General features: G+C 41.9%; 2 protein-coding genes across 4 annotated transcripts in view; one reads left to right on the top strand and one right to left on the bottom strand.

The window, feature by feature from the left end:
• Positions 1-87: 87 nt before the first annotated feature.
• Positions 88-15,645, bottom strand: PRMT9 (protein arginine methyltransferase 9). 3 transcript variants are annotated; one of them, XM_036381687.2, is made up of 14 exons: positions 15,543-15,645; positions 15,183-15,285; positions 14,419-14,631; positions 13,846-13,994; positions 12,736-12,972; positions 12,070-12,237; positions 10,884-10,986; positions 9,742-9,848; positions 7,651-7,843; positions 3,797-3,980; positions 1,943-2,654; positions 1,106-1,259; positions 581-703; positions 88-397 (listed from the first exon to the last, which is right to left on the bottom strand). In XM_036381687.2, exons 3-14 carry the CDS (start codon positions 14,602-14,604, stop codon positions 182-184), a joined length of 2,532 nt encoding a protein of 843 aa, XP_036237580.1. In that variant the 5' UTR covers positions 14,605-14,631; positions 15,183-15,285; positions 15,543-15,645; the 3' UTR covers positions 88-181. The 3 variants fall into 3 exon arrangements, with proteins under 3 accessions (XP_036237580.1, XP_036237581.1, XP_054370540.1); XM_036381688.2 differs by lacking the exon at positions 15,543-15,645 and adding an exon at positions 15,381-15,516; XM_054514565.1 differs by lacking the exons at positions 12,070-12,237; positions 15,543-15,645 and adding an exon at positions 15,381-15,516.
• A 5,600-nt stretch (positions 15,646-21,245) lies between these two features.
• ARHGAP10 (Rho GTPase activating protein 10) overlaps positions 21,246-24,073 on the top strand; it is a 138,029-nt gene continuing 135,201 nt past the window's right edge. Inside the window, exon 1 of the mRNA XM_036382758.2 lies at positions 21,246-21,525. Coding sequence (XP_036238651.1) covers positions 21,372-21,525 — 154 coding nt within the window. The 5' untranslated portion in view covers positions 21,246-21,371. The remainder of the gene's footprint in view (positions 21,526-24,073) is intronic.

Here is a 24,073-nt window from a genome sequence, read left to right as displayed (position 1 = left end):
GATACCCTTACAGTGCAAATTCTAGTCCACCACTGGAACCTAAGTATTTCTTATTACAGCAACAAATCAGCTTTTTTGATCAGTAAATAAAATTTAGACTTTATTACAAAGTAACAGCAGTGTTATTCCGAACATTCAGTTTATGCATAGGTAATTAAGCATAAATCACACAGGACATTCTTCACCTTTTAACTGTAATGCTGATATTGCTTTTATGGTGTTGGACATCAAGTACAAGTTCATCTCCAGCCTGAACTGGGATGGGCTCATCCAGAACAACTGCAGCTTGTTTCCAGTGTGAGGACTCATCAGATGTGTCCAAGCTATGGTCTTCATCTAGATGGATGTGATACCAGAAGGGAATCGCAGTGACCCGGCCAGACTTACAAATTTGTACCTAAAAATATTTAAAATAATGATCAGTTATACTACTTTGCTCTTTGAAAACAAAGTAGTTCAAATAATTTCAATCCTTTTCAGAGACAGCTGCAGACAAATAAATCCTGTTTAGCCCACAGGAGCAATTAAGAAGCAGCTCTGCAGAAGAGTATTTAAATGCACTTTGGGTCCCAGAACTCACCTTCACTTCTCTGCTGGGGCTGTTCAGCAGAGGGCTCATGAGATCCAGCCTTAAAAGCTCTGCTGGCTTGCTCAAGGGTACACAGGGTAATGTAGACAGATCCAAATACACACGAACAGGTACCTGAAAGAATAGACCAGAACTTCAGGCAGTAACAGCTATTACAAAGGGAAAAGGTAGTAAACTTAACACTGAAGTTGCCAGGAATTACTGGAATGGCTATCAGAGATAGACAAAAGGCAAAATACAGCCCTCTAATCCCTTTTGAAACACTGGAATACAGTTGCCTGGGAACAGTAACTGCACAGTCATTCTTCTGTACAGTAACGGGCACAAAACTTCCATGCCAGTTCTAAAACAAACATCACCCATTTTATTTTATCTCAAGGTCCCTGTGTGGTCACAAAAACCTCTCTTGAGAATTTCAACAGTGTTTTTTTATAGTTCTAAATCTAAACCAAATCTAAACAGCTAAACAGCTGCAGCTTTGAAACCATGCCTGGAAGCCACCCACCAGCTTCCTACCTTGAACTGGTTGATGAAAGGGGCTATATTAAACCCCAGGGTTGGTTCTGTTCCTTGAACAGCACTCTCCAGCAACAGAGACTCTGATTCTACAAGCATCCCATATACTAACACATACTGTGGGAAAATCTTCCCTCCACTGTGAAGTAAACACCTGTAAAATAAAAGGGATTTCACCTGTAAAGCTGATCAGTCATCAGTAATGAAGGAACAGTAAATACATTTAAGAAAGGCACACTAGTTCTTGCTCTGAAGTCAAGTGCTCCTAGGCATAATTTGCCATCACTAAACACAAAGGTTAACAGAAAGGTTTCCCTAGGCCCACAAAAGGGGATAAATCCATTTCATGCTTAGTTACCCATTTCCATTATTTTACTTCTCCTCTGCCTTCCTTTCCACTCCTCCTGCTGTGAGGAAGAGCAGCTTTGCTGCTGCCTCCCTGGCTGTTCTCACACCACGGGTTTGTCTTTTAGCAGGACCAGTTTGTTCTGACAACCGTTTGACATGCACACGAATCTGGGCTTTTCTAAACTTGCACTAAAAGCTATCTTGGTTATTCTTTGTTATCCTGCAAACTTCTGACAGACCAAGGAATACGATCATCCATATTCTTGCATTAAAAAAATAAAGGAATCTGAGATGGTGAAATCTTGATGCTTTAAAAAAAAAAAAATGTATACAATGGTCATGCCGGAAACACTGGGAGGTTCAATCCAAGGAAAAACCCTTTTTCTACAGAAGAAACCTAACAGTAATTACATAGTTACAAGGAATATTCTCAAAATTTTTCAGGTAATTACAGATTCCTATGAATATTTTTGTCCTTTTATACTGTACCTGGATATTGCAGCCTTTTCCATCACCTCCTGCTGGATTAAACCTGATGTCTCTATAACATCCAAGATAATAATACTCCACAATTTGTCTGATTTGGGTCTCTGTAGCACGACACTTTCTTCTTCTAAGTGGCTGAGCCAAAACTCTAATGTTTCCTTAGGGAAATGGTTTGCTTCTGCAATGACATGAAGTGCTGCCTGATGCTGATCTTTCTCAACAGAACTGTAGGCTCTAACTGGCCCAAGCTTGCCAGCTATAATTGGCAGGATGGAGAAGCCTTCAGATACATCTAAAATGTACAAAGCATCAGGATCCACACCTAGAGAGATCGTGGTTTGATTCTCTTGGAGGTTTATCCCGCTGCCATGTCCATCAACATCCATGGAGTGCAAGTCCTTACTCGGATTTAATGACAGCAGCACTTTGCTCATGGCAGCTTTAAAGCATTCGTGGTAAGCTATGTCATTCAGCAGGGCTATTTCTGTGGATTCCAGCACACACACTGGAGTGCTGCCATCCTGTTTGGTGCTTGTCTGAAGTCCAGCCAGAGCATTACATAATTCAGCCTCATTGCCCAAACTCAGCGTGTCGTCTCTGTCACTGAAATCCATCCCACACTCTGAAGGCAAGGAAGAAATCTTCTGGATCTTCAAGTAGCAGTCTTGGCAGCAAACTTCCATCATCACAGTATCTCCAGTCTTCACAGAATAATCTTGGCAAAAGAGCATAAAAAAGTCAAGTCAGTTACTTTACAAACACATCACTGAAGAGCCTTATGGTGCTTGAAGCAAACAAACAAACCAACCAACCCACCCACCCCAATATCTCATTTGTTCATATCTGTGCCACAGTATGAGGAGATCAAACCATCACAGTGTGTGCAGAGCAGGGTGACCAAGAGAGAGAAAGGCCTCAGGGGCAAGGCTTATGAAGAGCAGCTGAGGGCACCTGTTTTGTTCAGCCTGGAGAGGAGCAGACTGAGGGAAGATCTCATCACAGTCTAGAACCCCCTCAAGGGTGGCAGGGGAGGGGAAGGTGCTGATCCCTCTCAGACACACAGCACACGAGGAAATGGAATGAAGCTGCATCAGGGAAGTTCAGATGGGACATTCAGAGAAGGTGCTTCACCCCCAGGATTATCGGTCACTGGAACGGGTTCCTCAGGGTAGTAGGCACAGCACCAAGCCTGCCAGAGCACAAGGAGCACCTGGATAATGCTCTTAGACAGGTGATTTAATTTTAGGTAGTCCTGCAAGAAGCAGGGAGCTGGACTCTATCATCCTTATGGGTCCCCTTCCAGCTTGAGATAGTCTAAGATTCTAGGAAACAGGAAAATAAAAGGTGGGTGAATAGAGCAGACACTGTTAAAAATTACACTGCCAATGCCTGTATGTGGAGGGTATTCAAGTTGAATCCCACATGGGGCAAGGGGTAGCTAGGAATGTTTAGTTTTGGTTTTGTGGCAGTAGCAGCTAGCAATTCCTACCTCACCTTACCCCCCTTCCTCTCCTCTCACAAGTGAGCCAGTCAGTAGCCCCACTTTTTGGAGATGTGCCACAATGCATTAAATTCAATACAGAAAAAAAAACCCAACTTAATGAAAAGCTTTCTCCCAGATCTCATCTGCTTAACAGCAAAGTCCCACAAACAAGCTCTGATGAAGGGACTGTGCTCTACAGACCAGAAACACGATCAGGAACCACCTCTCAGCTACTTGCTGTTGAACTTCCAGTCCTATTTAGACCTACTAATCTCTGAGATAAGCTAACTTATCAAAATGAAAAAAAAAACCAAAAAAAAAACCCAAATGAAACCAAGTTAATGTACCACAACAAGCAAACCCACAGGACATACCGAGGAGGCCCTGCACAGGATACACAGCCTGTTCCCAGCAAGTTTCCTCACTGGGACTTGTAGAGAGAGAATGCTCCTCATCAAGCTGCAGTACAAACCACACCACAACAGCATCCAGTATTCCTCCTTCAGTGACTGGCAGGCTGAGCTTCCAGGGCTTTCTATCTGCCAGGCTTTTCAGCTCCTGATGAAAGCAAAAAGAGAAAAAAAAAGTGGGGGAGTTTATTTCCATAAATAAAAATTGGTTTCATTAAACTAAATCGTCCAAAATTTCTGCACCAATCCGTGAGGGCACCCAACAGAAACTTGAAGTTACCAAGCCTCTACAATACCAATTATCATCATTAGTACTAATTAGCATGGGAACTGTCCTCCCACATGCAAGAGCCATTTCCCACATGGACAGCCTGCATCCATGAGAAGCAAGCATGCAAATATCCCACATTTAAACCCACTGAAAACTGCAAGAAAGACTTCAGACTGGCAGGGCTTGCCTTACAAGAAAATAAAAACACAGCCAGGCTTTTGGCTAAACTCAAGCCAGGGCTCAGGCACATGTTTCACTTAAAACCTGTGTTCAATCAGTTCTAGAAATACTGTGTGCTGTGAATTTGCTCAAACACAGGCTTGCAGAGTCATTATAAAAACAGAAGTCAAACATCTTTGAGGGTGTTTTATCTGCTATCTGGGCTATGTAGGTCTTGTGTAAAAGCTCAGGCATGTACAATCTCACTAGTGGGAAAACCCTAAGGTCTATCCATTTATAAATTCTCCAATACTCCTACAAAGTTTTGAATATGTAACAAGAACTAACTCTTTTTCCATGTACAATTTATTTTTCTCAGGAATTACCTTCTGCTACCAACATTCACAAGCACAAAAGGACCAGCACTAGTGTTTTAGTTCCAGCATAAACCAATGAACAGGAGGTCAAGCACAAAGGATCAAAGGTTCTCTCAGTCACAGTCATTCTGCCTAGTAACAGCCCTTCCAAAACATTTATCAACTTCCTGATCTGCTCATGTCAACACTTGTTCTCTTTACATTTCAATCTTAAAATACACATGGAAAAAGAAAAGTTCATGTCCTGCTCTGAGGACAGGACTAGCTGTCACATGCTGGGTTTCTTATTCTTCCCTCTTCATTCTGTGTTCTCCAAGAGCTTATCTATCCCTCTTCCCACAACTGAGATGGCTGAGCAATGGGCAAGTTAAAATTACTGAATGCAAACATAGTTCACAGTAAGATGTCGCTGCTCTTCAATAGATGTGCTTTGCTGCCAGTCATCCTTTTGGTACCTCCTCAGCTGGTGAAGGAAGAGCAGTCAGTTGAAGCTTTGCTGGCATCAAGCCCCTTGAAATAAGACAGCAAGAGCACAAGCATGCATCTGGTTCTTGGTTTCTGGGGAGTTGGAGAGGTACAGAAGTGTATTTGATATTAGAAGTGTTCTTCCTGGTTATTCCTCAACAGCAGCAGGCCCAAGGCTCTCATCCAGTGGGTTTTAGTAACTGCAGTGTTACATTGCCATCACTTAAAACCCCATTTGAAGGCTTATTTCAGCTTTTCCTGCTCTCTGCCATGCTGCTTAACCCATACTTATTTCTCACATTTGCCACTTTATAAACCTTCTCCTATTTTTATGCCAATTACAGATTTAAACAGCTGTAGCACATCAGGATGGCAATTTATCAAGTAGTCTTGTTAAGAGAGAGAAAAGGAAATAAAGCAATGTCACAGGAATAGGCAGTAAAACCCCAAAACGATTTAATGACACATGTCCTCTGAATAAGAAAGACCTACAAACGGAAGGAAAATCTACAGCAAAAATGCAGTAATTGAATTTCCTATGTCTTGATCCACAATTTCTCACATATTCCACACCACCAACTTCTCATGAAGGATTAGGAAGAGCCAAAATCTGTAACTGTTGGCAAAAGCAGAGTCCCTTTAGGGCCTGAAAGTGAGACTGAGCTTTAATTACTGGCTGCAGAGGTAAACACTTCCCCTGCCAGTGGCACTGATCTGCTGCCAGCAAACAGCACATAGGCAGCACCTGGCTGGGTGCAAGTGTAATTACAGCCACACCTCATTCCCCTGCCTGGGAGGGACTGAGCTGCTGCTGCTGCTGCTAATAACAGCAGTAATAAAGTAATCACCATAAAGCAGCTGCTTTTTTGAAATGATTATTATTTGTGAATTTTGACTTACTGTTTCACTGATCTGTACTGATGTCTTTGATACCTCCTACAACTCAGTTTGAAAAACATTGTTTTACTGTATTTTAAGTCTTCTTCTCAGTTCTGCCAGTTTAGGTCGGGACAGTTAGCATAAACAGAATAAATGCAACATCCCTCTAGATCTTTGAAATAGGAGTTTAGAAAATAGGTCTTAGAAATTACCTTACTAGTGCTAAATAATTTCTGACCTGAATTTCTGTTCTTAGTTGGTAATTCTGCTACTGGTTTTAAGTTTAGGAGGATTTTTTTCTTATTACAACAGGAACAATGACAATTTTTTTCTCATTTTTAGCTGCATTGATTGAACATCCAGGTATAGCCATGATACAACACATTAAAAAAAAAAAAAAAAACCAAAAGAAAAATCCACGCTGAAAGTAACCTACCAGTGTTTGGAACTGCCACATTTGCCCAGTGACAAAGTAACAACAAACAGTAACCAAGAATTCCTAACCACATCAGTGATTCATAACAGAGGCATTTCTTCCTTTTTCCTTATAATATCTTAACATTTCATGACAGGAGCACTCCATTAGTCTAACCAAAACTTCAAAGGAGCACTTCTGAAACATGATTTAAAGAATAACACAGTTCTTTACTCTTTAAAATTATCTTTACATGTTTGCCAGCAGGCAGATGTTTAAGAGCAGACATCTCTCAGATGAGAGCAATAGTTTCTTATTGACACTGGAAGCAGAAGCAACATTAGGTCACAGAGATTGCTCCCAATAGTATACTGAAGAGCCTTGTCTTATTTCATTTTTCATCTCAGGATGTCAGACAAGCCAACTAGAAAAAGCTATTGATTCAGAAACTGCAACTCCTGGCCAAGCAGCAGCCAAGAATAATTTCATTTATATAACAGAATCTATTTTAAGCTCTGACTCAATGCCAGCTCCTCACCACAGGTCAATGAGCAAGAAGCACACCAGAGATCAGCTGTATCATCTTTTTAGCAAGCTCAGCTGCAGGGGCTGAGCTCCCTGCTTTCCAGTTCAGGCCTATTTAGCATACACATACAAATGTATTTTGTGCTAAATACACAAAATTATGCTACTAGCTTTTAGAATCCCCTATTACAGAAATACCCTAAGATACAAAGGAGCTGAAGTGTGGAATCAAATGGTTGACTAGAATAATTTCTTCATCTCCTCTTTTACATTTACCCACTAACATTTACATTTTTATGCCAGATGGAAAAATACAGCCTTTCTCCTGTCTTCAAGAGCTTTGTGAAGACTGACCTTAGAGAAATAAATGAAGTCATCTCCATAACTGTATAAATCATTTAGGATGTATCTCTTGCATCCTTTCCTTCCCCTCCCTGTGCTGAGGATGGTAGCTGTTTGATCTTACAGTGAGGTAGTTTATGAAGTTCCCTAAGCTATGCCCAATAAACAAAAAAACTCCACCTTTAAAAAAATCACAGACTGTCATCTGAGGAATCACATCACCACACAACCAGACAAGCATCAAAACCAGCAGAGGATTTCAGAGCAGCCCTGCCAACTTTGCTTTTGCGAACTGTTCTGAAGTTGAACCCAAAAACCAAATGACATATGGGACTTTCACTACCATAAAAAGATTACTTTAGAAGGGAGTAAGAAAAATCATTACCTGCAGATCGTTGAAGTCTACTGTCATGACTTGACAGGGCTCTGTGAGGGCCCTGTAACCCCCAGGAATACGACTGAGCTTCTCGGTGGTGTAGGGCTCCACAGTTTCCTCTGAGCCAGCAGCAGCATATGTGGGACTGAAGAACTGCACTGAATTGGACAAGCACACACCAGCAACTTCTCGCATTCCCACTCTGGGAGTAAAGGCAAACAGAGGAGAAATTAAATTCCAAGTAATTTGACCAAAAACGTAAAGGAAATTCTCCCTAGGCTGACTAATTATTTTTAAATGTACAGAATGTTAGAATAGAGAAGTTAAAAAACACTTAAAACAATTATGTGGGGCTTTTGTCATGTTCAGAGCAGCTCTAAGTGCAGAAAATGCACCTCACTTTCAAGAATCAGAACTGAATGCTGTCACCAGAAACTAAGAAAAGCCCAACACATATTAAGAATTTCACTATATCCTAGGGAAAAAAACCCAATACCAATCAGAGCACAAGCAATGAAGCATAACTTAGAATTGCTGAAAGAATGGGACAGAATACAAAACAGAAGATCAGATCAGGCACAGAGAGATAGCTGTAATATACAAGATTATCAACAACTGACTGATTACCAACAATTGCTGATTCTCTCTCAGCAAGATGAATCCGTGTCTGATGATAAATTAAACACACTTTTAAATGTACTTCAGGAAAAAAAAAAAATCATGTATTCATTCAATTCTGGGCTCCATGTCTACTTCTAACCACTCAAAAAAATTAAAGCACGAGGAAAAGCTCAAAGAAAAGTTGTATTAATTGTTCAAGGCAAAAACTGTGCTAGATGATATAAAAATAATGAGAAAAGAGATACTTCTACACTGCTATTTCATTAGGCCTCCTGCTCAGTAAAAAATATCCAAACCCCAAAGCTCTCCTACAGATTGTGAAAACATTTGAGGAAATGTGAAGGCATGAACATCAGAGTAATTCAAAGAGATCTGCGTAGTTTAAATCTGAGAACAGGCATAAAAACAGGACTTGTTAAAATAATCTTAAATATTCTTGCTAGAGCAAAAAGGGATCTCAAACTATAAAGGCAAGGCACTTAAAAATGAGTTTTTTCCCTCTAGCATATAATTAATTTGTGACAATGACTTCAGTCCTGCTAATCACCTGACCTTAAGCTATTAAAATGGAACATCAATTCAACAATCCAAAGTTAACAGCAAATTAACTTTCATTGTTTTTAAATTTTGTAAGTAACGGTCAATGCCCAGTTTCAAGGCAAAACCTCTTCTAATTGATGAATAATTAACTTATAAAAGAAACTATTTTGTGACCATCTACTACAGGAATTTTTGGCCACTGTTCAGGTCTACTGCATTAGAGAAATCACTGATGCAGCCCAGCTGCCTTTCATCCTGCACTGGAGCTCCTCTAGAAGTTAATATTTTCTCTAATTTACAACAATATTAATCCTGAACAAAATACCCCAAGTCCAAGCCTCTCAGACAGAGACTGTCTCCATACAATGATAATGTTCTAAAAGATTGGAATAACTATGAAAGTAATTGTTACACAGTCAGAACTGGTCTCAGCAAAGAAACTCTACTGTATGCCAGTTCAGAATTAGGCAAAGGACATTCAGACAGATAAAGACAGCTGGGGTTATTAACACTTAGGCTTTACAGGGGTTAGATCCAGAGTTAGACCCAGAAGTGAGGTATGGAGCAGATAACAAAGAGGGTAAAATGAGGATAAGGGCCAAGCATTAATCCAAGAATCTCCAATTCAGAAATTGAGAAGTAATTTTACTACGACGGAATTAAATTTCTTTAGCATGTTTTAGAGGCAGGTATTTCAGCATAACTGTATGATTAATGGGTCCAGAAAATCTGAACCTCAAAGAGGTAGGGAGATGGCGCAAAAAAAAAAAAAAAGCCCAGAAAAGGGGTGGGAATGGTGAGAGCAGAAATCTTTTTCATTAAACAGATAATCAGGCATTCAAAAATTAAAGAGCAAAGTAAATGAGAAATGGTCAATAAAAACAGTCTCTCTTCCCAAAAAAAAAAGTGGGTTCAAGCTGTGCTAGAGTTTAAACACACCTGTGATGTCTACGTATCTCTTTGCATTCCACTGCCATCCCAAATATTGTAGCACTTGCAGGAATAACTCTGCCATAGTCTCCAGCACTAATGTCTTGGTTTTTAGGCTGTGAAAACATGAACAACAACATGCAATGAGACAGTGGATTATTTCTACCAGTACTGAAAAGCCTAAATTACATATTAGAGAGCCATTCAAGTGACGGTCAAAACATCGCTAAGATCATAGCGACTGGTAGAGTCGCTACTCTTTAGCATTCTGCTGGCCATTAAAGGAGTTTTTTAAATACAGTGTCTCAATAGAACCAGGCATCAGCTTTACTCTTCAGTCTACTACTTCCGGTGTGTAACTCTAACAAAATGCAGATTGAAAAACACTGTTAGACTATACTGAAACATTCCAGGACTTTTCCCTTATGCATCATTCCTGTACTTAACACTAGAGGTCATCAGTTTCAACTCAGTACAACACAAAAGGTTTCAGCCAGCTAAAACTTTTTTTTAAATGAGCTGGAATCAAGGCAAGGACAAAATAAAGAGAAGTCCTTCTATTAGGATGAATATTAGCTTAACAGAGATTAGGCTATGTAAGACTCCTTGTTGTACAACTTTGCTTAATGTACTAGCAAACCTACAAAATATAAAGTAAAATCTGAGACCCAGTGGAATTGCTCAGTCTTCCAAAAGGGTTCAAATCAGCAAAAATAAATTAATTTATTTACCAAATTATAATTGAGTGTTCCCAAATGTTACAATGAGAAATAACTCTACCATAATTCAGCATTTTCTGCCTAGACTGGCTGTACATTTAAAATCCACACAAACCCTTTTGCTGTCACTTACAAAGATGGGGGACAAAAAAGATTTAAAACAAATGAATGAACAGTGATTAAGAGTGAACCATCTGTGATGAAGGAAGGTTACATCAGGGAAACATGCTCTGCAAATACATGTTTACTCAGAACACAGAGCTCACAGAAGTACAATGAAAGTTCTGCCTCACTGCCACTCACCAAAATCAAATTCATCGAGCCAGCCCAGATCACTCATTTTTAGCATACCAAAAGGAATGAAGTGTTTAGAAGACAAACGTTTCTCATTCACATATGTCTGGAATGTGTGCACGTGCACACATCACCCACCTTTGGTTGTAAAAGCAGATGTTCCCAAGCATGTATCAAGCTCTCCACAATTCCTTCTCCAAATAAGCCAGCATCGACTGTTTCTGTGACAACCAAGGAAACTCTAGACAAGAAAAATATGATGTATAACAAACACTCCTGTCAACAATCAATCATTCCTTTAAAGAAAAAAACCCCACCATACCAGTGTGAGCTCAGAGCAAAACTTTTACCAGGAGTTTCAGTACACATGGACAATTTAATTCTTCCAAAAAATTATGTGTTTTGAATTGCTGTCAGAAATTATTGAAGATGCAGATAAAAGAGAGCAAATATTGAGCAAGAATTTACTGTAAAGCTTCTTGCTCAGCATTTATAAATAAGTTGTGTGGGAAGAATCTAGCCAAAACAGGAAGATGTTTCAGCCTGGGCATACAGCCAATGATACTGCAGAATATATATTTTGTGCAATAGTATGTACTCATGCATGTGTATAAAAAGGAATTAAAACTCCCAAAACTATAATCAAAGCACAAAAAAATTCTGACACAGACTAACAACTCTAAAATCTTAAGTCCTCTGAAATTAAACAAGAAAACATATGGCATAATAAGAGGAGACACTTCCAGAACAGCAGTAATTTATTTATTAATAGCTGACATCTAGTAACTCATTATATACACTAAAGGGATACGAATACATGTATTACAGTAGCTCAGCTGATTAGGCAAGCCAATTAGGCAAGGCTTGATTGGCCTAAACGAGGAGCTTCACCATTTCAGATCATGAGCCTGTACCATCACCACAACTTTATTAAATGTTAGTAACTCGAGCCTATTCAAAGGCTGCAGAAGTGAGCCACAAGATCTTAGAAGTATAAAAGTGTGTTAAAATGACTTCTATGACATAGTAGTGTAATTTTTTCCCAGTTGCTGCAGTATCATTACATATGCCCCAAAGCTCCCACCATCAAAGAATTAAACTCCTTAATTTAGGACATTGTTGGTCTACCAATAGAAATTAGGATGATCTGAAGAACATGTTGTCATTTCTGCTTCTTAAACACATAAAAGATACAGAGAACTTTCTCACATATTGAGCAATATCACAGAAGTGTTACTTCCTGTTTAGGTCACAAGACATTTCCTATTTTCCTGGAATGATGAGCAAACTCAAAATACCATCAGAAAAGAGAGCAACAACGTACCTTTCAGGTATGTGCTTTGGAATTTCTATATCAAGTGACTTCAAATGCAGAAGTTTGATCTCTCTTTCCATATTATTTGCTGCCACCACATCACGGGCAAGTTCATACATGGTTTTGGACAATTCACAGGCATAGACAAAAGAAGCTCCTGCCTTTTTTGCAAACATACTGAAAAACAAGAATCAGGGGTTTTCCCCTCCTCCACATCTGCTTCATATTTCTACCAGTTCAAGTCTAAAAACCATCCTTAGATTAACCGGTATCTCTTGTGTGAACACTGATATTGCACAAGCTGATACCCTCTTGATATGTTATCAGCAAAAAAACCACCACAGTTAGCCTAAGGACACTTCCTCAGCTATGCTGACTCTACTCTTTACAGTCAATATTTAAAGACAGGACAAATAACATTACAACTTCAAAACCCATGTGAGTAATTCAATTTCAGCAGCACTTACTGGCACAAAAAGCATTTGCAACAAATAATGAAAAATGGTTCAAAAAATACTACTCCAAACTCACTGGCTTCTGTAAGCTTTGCTTGCTTTTTTAAGTTCTGTCTCCATAAAAGGATCAAAGCAGTTATATTTTCCACTCTCAGCCCAATTTTGTCAGGCAACCAATACTTTCCTATTAAACTCCTGCGAAACCTGCATTGTGGCATACCTCAGGATTCCTGTTCCCGTTCCGATATCCAGGACAGATTTGCTCCCTGAGTGCACAGCGTTCTGAATGGCCCTGAGGTAGGTGAGGTTCCTCTTGGCATCGTTGAGCATGATGAAGTGCCAGCGCTCCACCAGCCAGTTTGCAACACGGTAGAAATTCTCCTTGGCGTCGGCAAAGTCGGGGTTGAGCTTCACTGCTTTGTGGAAATAGCCAGCTGCTTCGTCTCTGAAACCCATTCTAAGAGCAAAAGCGACAAACAAATGGAAAGTATGCATGCAGCTGTGAACATCCGAGGGTCTGTAAAGAGGTCTTATGTCAGCTAAAAGACAACAGAAGTATTTTGTGTTAGTTTGAAAAATTATCTTTAGAAACAACGCCATTACTTTATGAAAAAGAATGATTTATAGCTTTACATCAAGTCACTGTAAAATGCAAAGCTAGCTCAGAAACACCATTGTGTGCACCAACCTTCATATACTACTGCATGTTTTGACAAAGTAAAAGAGGTTTATTTACAAGAACTCACTGCAACAACATGACAGCAGCAGCCCTGCAATCTAGTTTCACAGATACTCAACTCAAGAGAATGTTATAAACTCAAGAGAATGCTATAAAACTGTGGGTACTCTCTTTAACTGGGACATCCTGCAAAACCACCAAATTTTGAGTTGCCAGCTTTTGCATTAAGTGCCAATTTTGAAAAAAGAAATTAAAAGAAACCAAATTGTGAATATGAAACAAGTTTTAATGATACCTACAGCATAATTTCAAATCAGACAGCACTGAGAAAAGCTCTAAATCTATCAAATATTTGTATACATTTTAATACAATGCTCAGAGAGGTGTTCCTTTAAAACAAAGAAATTACAAAAAGGAAACCTAACTAAAACCACCCGGATTATGATCTATGATTTCAGTCTTAAAATTCTAGCATTAGAAGACCTGAGCAACAACAAAACATGGTGGTTTTTATTCCCCACTTTTGCTGTGATTAACAATATTTATTTTAGCACTGGCTACTCTTTTTAAGCTACTTAAGACAAACAGATTTGAATGTGTTTGTATTCACAACATGACCCTTACAAAAACTGAATATACATCACTGCAAACCTGAAGAGATGCTCTCCCATACTGTTACAGATCACTTCATCATTGGGATACAGCTCAAGTGCTTGCTCATAGCAGTTAAACAGATCTTGAATCCGTGCCAGAGAATCCAGTTCTTCTGCCCATTTAAAGAGAGTAAACTGAAATGTCTCCTAGAAAATAAAGCACAGACCATGAGGTGCTGGGAGTTGTCAGAAGTAGGGAACTGAGCCCTGAAAACATCTGGAGGTGTCCTGACATACACCTGGACACCCACACACGAGGATCAGCACCCAGCAGTGTTTACTGAGTATGTATATATTAATGCATGCTCCAATACTAACAAGTCCCTGTTTTTATTAAATGCCATTGACACAAAGAGAATAAAAGAAGATTCTATGAACTTCCTTCATACAGAGCTTATTAAAGAAACCATTGGCCATCCCAATTATTACAGATTTTCCAATTCTGTCTTCAATAAAAGCAGAAACCAGTGACATGTAACAAATCACAAAACATGTCACAAAGACCTCGAGAGAATTAGAATAAATAAAATTCCAAGTAATTCAAAGAGCAGAGTAATTCAAAACTACTTACTTTGACAGTAGTTTTTAACTCAGGAGCTAGATTTAGTACCAGGAGATAGTGAGCATATGCAGTTCCAAAATCTTGGCTCTCCAGGCAATGCTGAGCACTCTGCAAAGACCTGGAAACCAATTCCCGTCTGCTGGCTTCTCGGCCACCCCTGTGGTTAGAATGAAGTTTGGCATTGGAGTTGGGCATTCTGAAGGATGTAAATATTCACTTATTCTAAAAAAAAAAAAAAAAAGAAAAAGAGAAAGGTTACACATACTATATACTATAGGTTAAAACGTTTGTACACAAAGTTGACAGATCAAAAAACATTTCAGTTTTCACTAGCATTTAGTAAAGACATCTCTTCTCCCACCAAGTCCTTAAGATTTAAAAACATCTAATCTTTGCGCTACTCATAATTCCATCAGCTCTGAGTGTTCACCATTCAAAAGTCAAGTGTGTACCACATCTAGGTTAAACCATGTGTTCTGGAAACAGATTACATTTCTGGCTTTGCAAAATTTATTTTCGTAACAGTCATTTTAGCACGTCTCTGACCAGACAGCGTGGCACACTGGCAGTTTATGCACTCAATAAATTTCACAGTCAACCACAAAATCTGCAGGTTAAATTTCTTCTCCTTGAACAAGAGCATCTTCATAAGCAAAGCCTCACAGAGCTAATGAATTCACAGTTTATTTTACACAAGGCATCATGGCGATTTTTTCCCTTAAGAAAACATTAAAAACGGCGACCGGAACCAAAACGCATATTTTTATACTTGCCCGTGTTACCGCTGTAACTCTTTAAGGTACTCAGGTGAGCACGGCTATATTATGTAGAGACTGGTCCCAAAGCCGAACACCACGAAGGTTTCGTGCAGAAGGACTGCAAGAAACACAACACCATCACGACTAGACTTTTTTTTTCTTTTTTTTTTAGTTTTCTTAAAAACACAGTGAAATAAATAACAAAACACAGACCAAAGCGCCCCGGGACACGCAGAGCCGGGGAGGCCTCGCCGCTGGCACCGAGGCCGGGGCAGCGCGGCCGAGGGGCCCCCACGAGGGGCTGCCCCGGTAGGTGCGGGGGAGGTGGGGGCTTCTCCCACTCCCGGGCATCCCTGCTTCGGGACCAGCCGTCACCTGCTCCAGGGCCATCCGTCACGGGCTCCAGGGCCATCCGTCACGGGCTCCAGGGCCATCCGTCAGGGACCGTGCGCGCAGCGGCGCTCCCAGGCCGCGGCCATAGCGGCGCCGGGCCCGAGCCATCGCGCAGGCGCCGGGCGGCAGTCGGTGCTGCGGGTAAAGGTGTTTCCATGACCCACGTCCTTTCTCGGCCCGCATCCGAACCTCTGGAAGCTGGCAGTGCAGCTCGTGCCTACGCAGGGCTGTGGAAGGGACCCGCAGCCATGCCCGATGCGGTCCCTTGGCGGTCCGGGCTGTTCAGGGCTGCTCGGCCAGCACGGAAGAACCACCACCTTAAATGTTGCCCAGCGCTGTGTACGCACTGCCTCCCTCCACTGCCCTGTAGTCACGGTGCATCCTGACTCTAATTCCCCTCTTGGTAAGTTCCAGAGAACCTCAGGGGAGAACAACACCGGCTTTAAGTCATAAACAAGCTTTTCTTGGACCTTTTGATTGAGAGCTCTGCTCGGCAGCAGCAGATCGCGAGGAGCAAAACCCAGAGCTTTGTTCCACATCCCAAGTTCTGTATCCTGCTCCCTCCCATGCCTGTGTCGCCACTTACCTTCCCTGTGGAGCTGTCTGCTCCGGGGAACAGCCCCCTTCGGGAACAGCCCCCTTCGGAGCCCTGGAGTGCAGCTCTAAGAAGGCAGAGTTCATTCGGTCACGTCCTACTTCTGGGACAGGAACAGGCCGTGGCATTGTTTACTAATTATGAAGCGTTTGGAAGCTGCTCATCTTTACTTGCCCGTTTTAAAGCATGAATGCAGCTCTTCCACGCTTTTACAGCTGTGGGTATTGTGTGTGCATACCCTTTTAGAAACAAATGAGCGTTGTGTGAAAGTGCCAGGCCAGCATTTTGAACAAGACGAAAAGAGCACATACAGAGTGGGAGCATGAGTCCCCATGGAACGCTGTAGCAGCTAAACTGTGAGCTGTGCTAGAAAAAACGTATCTGGTAAAGCACTTGAGCTGAATGAAGTCCATGAGGATGTGCAAGTATCAGTATCAAAATAGTATCAAATATTTCATATGAGGACTGAGCTCCAAAGGAGAATATAATACCTCATTAAATCAACTTGTTGATTGGTACCAACAAGCCTACATTCAGTTTTGAAAGGAAAAAAAAAAAAAAGCTGTGAACTTTAAATTAGTTACGGATAGGGAACAACCTTCTTGGACTTTGGCTTAGTTATGCTTTCCAGCTAGACAAGGATACTATGAGGCAAAGAAAATGTTAGCACCTATGGGACATCACAAGTGAGAATGAGAGAAAAAACACAATGCAATTATCACCTGTGGTCAGTGAGGTGTAACAAGAACTGGAGTGCACCAAATATTGTAATGAGTAATTATCTCTGGTCCTCCATGGTTCTCCAAACTAATTCAGCTGTATTTTTTGTCAGAGCAAATAAATGCTAGTGGGTAGCATAAAATTTTTATAGGGCATATTTTAAAGCATAAATGAAATAGTACTGTGTGCTAATTTGACCCATTTGTGAAGATTACTAAAATATGGCAGAGTAAAACCCTTGAAATTCACAGGAGTCCATTCATTTCAAAGGCTGCCGAGGATACTTGTTAATTTCATACTCACAACTTTGTGACGGAACACTTCAGGAAAAAATGGCTCCAGGATACAATGCTTTGTAACACTGACAAAACTGCTGCTTTCTAAAATAATTTGTTGGGTAAAGCTTGTGCTGTAAAGGAGTGACAGAAAGGAATGCCCATCAGAGATATACATGATTTCCATAATAATCATCAAATTGGCTGACAGTAGAATAAATAATGTTGGTCTGCATGGTGGGTGGTTGCAGACCAGTCTGTTTTTATATATGAACTGCTGATGGATGAGAGGAGAGGGATCATGCAGCCTCGAGGTATCTCACATGTGCATCAGACCCCTAAGGTCTTGCAAGTCAACTGTGATGACACAGTCATAAGCGAAATGGGAATTAGAAGGAAACTCTTTAAACCCTCTATTAAACCCATGACAGAGGTAAAAGTGCTTAGACAAAGACAAAAAAAATTATAATTCCTTGGAAGGCTGCTGTTGCTAATGATGCTTTGAACAACACAGCTCTGTGTTGGAAATGGTGGGAGCTGATATCAATTCTCTGTAACAAAACATCAGTAAAACAGAAAGTTAAATTCACTAATTTCTAACCTGTCTCTCCTTAACATGCAGCCTGGAGACACAATCAGCCACACATCAGAATATCATCTTCCACAAAAATCAGAATGGTGATCTGAAAAGAACATAAGGAAGGTAAGATGGAACAAAACATATGATATGCTGGTGTATGCCTATTGTATAAAATGACTTGAAGAGTGTATTTCCTGAAACCATGCTTGCAGTGAATGTCAAAGGAAAACAACCAAAGCAAAGATAAATACACACTGTATGGACAGGATATTGATACAGCTTCACATAGTCAATCTATGTCATAGTCTCTTAAAAGAGGCTACAAGAAGACTGTAAAATTTGATGACCTTGAGTAGGGAGTGGCAGAAAAGCAGAGATTTTTCTGATACAAAGCCACTTTGAGCCTTAATTAGTGGTAATTAGTGGTAAAAGGGCAACTCCTTTTATTGCTCATTACATAGGTAATTGTTGTGCATAAATAATAGCTTATTATTTCTCCTCAGTGTTCCATCTTTTGTTTTAAATCACAATTCTGCTTTCCAGAGTGTGAGAATATTTTGAACTTGTGGGTCAAGTTTAGGAAAACATATATTTAATAACTATGGTGGTAGGAGTCTAGCATGTTGTTTTGATTGACTGGATAAAGAGTGTAGAATTTCAATTTAGTAGTGAGTTTGCTTTCCTGTTTTATTATGTAAATAGAAGTTGATTTTCTTTATTCTGCGAAAAAATATGTTATTTTTATGTATATAAATTGGACTGAATGCTATTCTTGGCTACAACTAAAAAGGAATACATTTTTACTTCACATGTTTGAGGCAGGTGGACCAATTTCCTGTGATGGGCCTGTCATAGTAGGACAAATCTAAATTTCAGACCTGCTGGGTTTTTTTTGCCAGCTAAAGATCCCCAGGACTAAGACAAACATTCAATTTTTAAAGTAATTTTTATTTCAGTGCAGGCAACTCCACACAAAGCATGGGGCCCCACTACTTTACAACACTTCAGTGAAATTTTAATAGGGAAATTAAAATAACTAAAAACAGCCATGAAAAATATTATTCTAACTTTAATGCTAAAGACAACTACAGAACAAAGTAAACAAACTATCCATGTAAGGCATACCTATACTTGAAATGCTGCTCTAGTAATCTAAACAGAGATAAGGATTGTTTGTTTTTTAAGGTGGTTTTCTTTTTCTTTTTAAACTGATTTTTGAATAGCATAGAAACTTCTCAGCTAAGTAATATTAGAAAATAAGTATCAGCAGATAATGTGATCTAGCAGGTGGAACTCTTGGCTGAAAAACTGAACATTCAGGATCAGCTCTCAATAGCCCCTCCTGGTCTGCTGTGATTTCAGCAGATCATCTGCACGTTTAGGCAGCATCTCATTTGGAGGGGCCACACTCATTTTCAGACTACTTTCAGAAACTACACTTACCCATGAGCCTTCATGTCACGCCCCTTCTCCCTGCCCCTGTCTTTACATAATTGTGTTTTCTTACCATCCTTATCTACATGAACAATGAGAACTTTATCTTGCCCTTTGATCATGAAATTCTGTGTTTACTCACTTGAGCTCTGTGATTGCTGCCAGATGAGTAACACAGATCCTCAGTCTGGTTTCTGAAGCAGGCTCTGAAGTGGTCAGGTTTTAAAAATCCCAAATGTTTGCAAAATTGAATACTTCCCAATATACAGCTTCATGAACAGGAGTAATTAAAAATGAGATTTGTAAAGTGCCCACCTATTTCCATACTTGACTTCTCCAGGTCAGTGCATTGGGTCATACAGAAAAAGCTTGATAGTTACACCACCATTTATCTTCATCTCAGAGATGCAGTTTGGGCTTTACTGTGGGCCCAACAATAATACATTTAATTAATACCCAAGATCATCATTGCTTCAAATGGAGAGGGAACCCATTTTGCCAAAATACAGTAAAAAATAGATTGAATTGACTCCCAAAGTAGACACTCATGACTAAAATATATATATACACCTCCCAATCATCTGAGAAAGTCCCATGAAAGCACTCTGAATTGCACTACTGTCAAACCATTGAAACCATGAATTATAGCTAAATTATAAACACAAATATAACTATAAGCCTTTTCTGTTTTCCTTATGAATTTCCTAACATTCTTAACTGAAACAATTCAGCGTTGAGTGGTCTTCTCAGGGTCTTGCTGTTGCCACAGTTCTTGTTCACAAGACTGTAGTAGTTTATTGAATGAACACATAAAGCTGAGTCTGTATCTCCTTTACTGAGTATTTCACATGCAGACACAAGTGGGACAGGGTGAGCAACACCAGCCTTCTCAGCTGGTAGACAACCACCACCACAGCCCATTTTGGATCAAGCAGCCCATGTGCTGCTCTGTGCAGCCTGCCTCTGAGAGCCTGATCAGCCCCTTTCCTAAAGCTCACAGAGGTTTCCATGAGGTGCAGGGGACCCAATGACTGGTACAATCATAGAACTGTAGAATATGCTGAGTGGGAAGGGACCCATCAGAATCATTGAGTCCAACTCTGGCCCTACACAGGACATCTCAAGAATCCCACCATGTGCCTGAGAGCACTGTCCAAATGCTTCTTGAGCCTCAGGCTTGAGGCTGTGACCACTTCCCTGGGAGGCCTTTTCAAGTACCCAACCACCCTCTGGGTGAAAAACCTTTTCCTGATACACAATGTAAACCACCTATGACTCAGCTTCATGCTGTTTTCTCAGGTCCTGTCATTGGGTACCACAGAGATCAGTGCCCACACCTCCTCTTCCCCTCATGAACAAGTTGCAGGCCACAATGAGATCTCTCATCAGTCCCCTCCAGGCTGAACAAACCAAGTGACTTCAGCCGCTCCTCATATGGCTTCCCCTCAAAACCCTTCACCACCTTTCTTGCCCTCCTTTGGATGCTCTCTAATAGCTTAATGTCGTTTTTATACTGTGGCACCCAAAACTGTCCCCAGCACTCAAGGTGAGGCCGCCCCAGTGCAGAGCAGAGCAGAGCAGGACAATCTCCTCCCTTGCTCGGCTGACGATGCTGTGCCTGGTACTCCCCAGAACAGGGTTGGCCCTCCTGGTTGCCAGGGCACTCTCACATTCAACTTTCCATGGACCAGGACCCCCAGGTCCTTTGCACAGCGCTGCTGTCCCGTTCCCCAGGTTACACACGGAGCCAGGGCTGTCCCGTCCCAGGTGCAGACTCCTGCACTTGCCCCTGGCGCGGTTGGTGATTGTCCATCGGTAACTTGCCGAGGCGTCCCTGCGGAGCACAGGGCTCTCTCGGTAGCGGTACCTGCCCCCGTTCTCCGCTCGGGGACGCCCGCAGCGCCTCAGCTGAGCCGCCCTGCCCGGGCACCGGGGCGGCACCGAGGCGGCCCCAGCGCCCCGCCCGGAGCCGCTGCCGCCGCGGGGAGCTGGGAAGGGGCGGGCCGCGGGCTCTGCCCGCCCCGTCCGGGCGTGTCCCGGCGGGGCTGCCGGGAGGGCGGCTCCGCTCAGCTCGGCTGTCTGTGCCCGCGCCCAGCCCTGTGCGGGGGGAGCGGCTGCTCCGTCTTTGTGGCCGCGGCTGCGGAGGGCGGCGGTGCTGCGGTTCGCGGGGAGCCGAGCCCGGCGCGGCGGCGGCAGCAGCGGCAGCCATGGGGCTGCAGCCCCTGGAGTTCAGCGACTGCTACCTGGACAGCCCCTGGTTCAGGGAGCGGGTGAGAGCCCACGAGGCCGAGCTGGAGAAGACCAATAAGTTTATCAAGGAGTTGCTGAAGGATGGGAAGAACCTGATCGCCGCGACCAAGAGTGAGTGGCGGGGAGCGCGGGGAGCTGCGGGGGCGGCTGCCCGGCGCCGGGAGCTTTGCCTTTTAGCCGGCGGCGCTCGCCTTTGTGGCACAGAGCTTTGCACTGGCGTTCTCCAGCCTCTCCCTTGGGCTCCCCATCAGCCGCTTGGAGATGCAGGTCCTCTCCCGCCCTTCTCTGCGGAGAGGAGTAAGGGATAGAGGCGGTGGCAGCGCCGGGGGACTCCTGTTGCATCTGCCCGGTTCCTGGGCCGGGCCTGGCTTCTGTGTTCGGCGGTGCCGAGCCCGGAGCAGCCCCGGCTGCCGTGTGAAATCCGCCGGGAGCACTCGGTCACTCGGTGCCAGGTGTTGCCGGTGCGCTGCGAGCTGAGCGGCCGCAAATCGCCTACTGACCATAGCCATGGCGTGCCTGTGCATTGCCGCCTGTGGAGAGGCTGCTGGAAAATACCTCTGTCAAAAGAAGTGTGTTCAGGAATTTTCAGACTTAGTTTTGTGCTGACAGCGCTGGTTACCAGTTCTATGCCTTTGGCCTCTTAAAATGCGGTCGTGTTTTGTTAATTTTGCGTTTAATTGTTGAGTATATACATAGTGTATATAAATAGTTAGCTATAATGTGTTTTATGTGGGAATCATGTTTTTTGCCTTGAATAACCATGTTCATGCATGTTCTTAGTATTTTTTGATGTTGTTTTATTGTGCTAATGTATTTTTTTCCATTTAACATAAGACACAGTTGTGTAGTCACCTAATTATTCAGTAGGACGATTTGCTATACCAATTTTTCAAATAAACCACTAATAGTGCTCTGGCACTTTGTTCTCGGAAGTGCACAGCACCTATGGTATGATAAACTTCTGAAGCCAGGAAATCATGCTGTCAGGATGTTTCCATTAAACTGATAGGGTTTTGGCTGGTGGTTTGATCAGTGTAGCTGCCTGGATATGGTGAAGTTTTTAAAACCAGAATTAACTCATTTCTGTAAATAAAAACCACTGTTTTCTGGTTTTGTCTCTGGTAGAAAATGCCATATCAAATGTCACTTTTCTGTAACTGTTATTCTTTGGCCAGTTAACATTCAGTTACTGCACATTGTGATCTTGGAGGATTATTCAAAATCTGTGACTCGAAGTGTCAGTATAAATCATCTTAACTTGGAGTATAAAGTAAAAAAGTGTCTCCAAAATTGGATAAGAACAGTAGAGAGAAATAATTCAATTTCTCTTCCTTAAGCATCTAGACATTATTTTGGCAACAGCCCCAAGCTCTCAGTTGCTCGTGTACAGTAATGTATACAAAACTTAATTTGAAAGCGTTGAGCTGGCTGTGGTGAGGAAAGCCCTAACTCAAATGAGCATCCTGTCCACAGCTGGCTGTCCATGGCATACCAGAATCCTGTGCTGCTAAATTGGCTTTGTGTGCAGTGCTCAGGGTGCTTTTCTGTGTGTGGTGGAAGCCAAGTGTGCTGGCCAGAGCCACCTGGCCTGAGAGGGCTCCATTAAATACTTCAGGCTAGCCCATGAGGAATATTTAGAGAGGCTGTCTGAGATCCTGCCTGTTCAGGTCTAAGCACCGCCTTCCTTTCTGAGATGAGAGTCAGAAGGTTTATTCTTGAGTTTAGTTGCTGTACCTTATTCTAGCCACCATTTTCAGCATACTTGTTTAAAAAGTACAAACAGGTTAGACCCTTCTTCCCACATTTCAGGTTTCTGCAGCTGTCTCTCCTCTTTAGAGTGCCCTGAGTGACAGGTTTGAAGCTGAATTGCCTTCCGCTGGTGCTGGTGAAGGAGTGCCACTGTTAAACAGACATTTAAAGACAAATTAAAGTAGAGGGAGCACAAGGAGCCCAGTGGTTAGCGTATTGGCCCTCCTTGTGTTTTCAGAAGAAAACGTTATCATCTAAATTCTTTGAGGAAACCAAATGGGATTAGTATTTGTTCCCAAACCCAGCTTCAGAAGTGGTTTAGACACAATGGTCTATTCATTTGTGTCCAAACTGCCTTTTCTGCACAAAGAGTTTCACTGCAATTTTGAGAATGTGATAATATAGCAGGGTGTAGTGAGTTTAGATGATTGCCTCTTAAACAACAGTTGCTGACAATTTTTAGAAAATTGTTTTAGTCTTTTGAACAAAAAAAATCATCTTGATAATAGCTAAAATATTTCCCTGTTTCTAGAACCAGGTAAAAGATGAGATTTGCACCTGGTGTAATTGATATGTGGGTGTGATAAGCCGCTCTGAGTGGTGTGTAAAGTATAAAACGTAGTCAGTGCACTATTGTTCTTTAATTTGTGGGAGATGTGTAATTTGTGGGACTGCAACAGACACTGTCAGCATTTCCCTCCCTTAGCAATTTCCTTATTTCACTTGTAAAGCTGGCAGCAAACGTTATGGGGATTCTTTAGGTGTGAATAACTGATGCAATTGACTAGATCCCTCTTCCTGCCTGACAGACGGCCTTGTCAGTGGCTTTGATGCTGCCTGCACTGGGTTACATCTTGACAGGTGATAGCAGATACTGCTACCACTCCCTCTAATCCATAGGAGCTATCAG

Source organism: Molothrus ater, chromosome 4, assembly GCF_012460135.2.
Source record: "Molothrus ater isolate BHLD 08-10-18 breed brown headed cowbird chromosome 4, BPBGC_Mater_1.1, whole genome shotgun sequence".
Classification (NCBI taxonomy): domain Eukaryota; kingdom Metazoa; phylum Chordata; class Aves; order Passeriformes; family Icteridae; genus Molothrus; species Molothrus ater.
The sequence above is the reverse complement of the archived record's forward strand: the minus strand, read 5'-3'. Positions and strand labels throughout refer to the sequence as shown.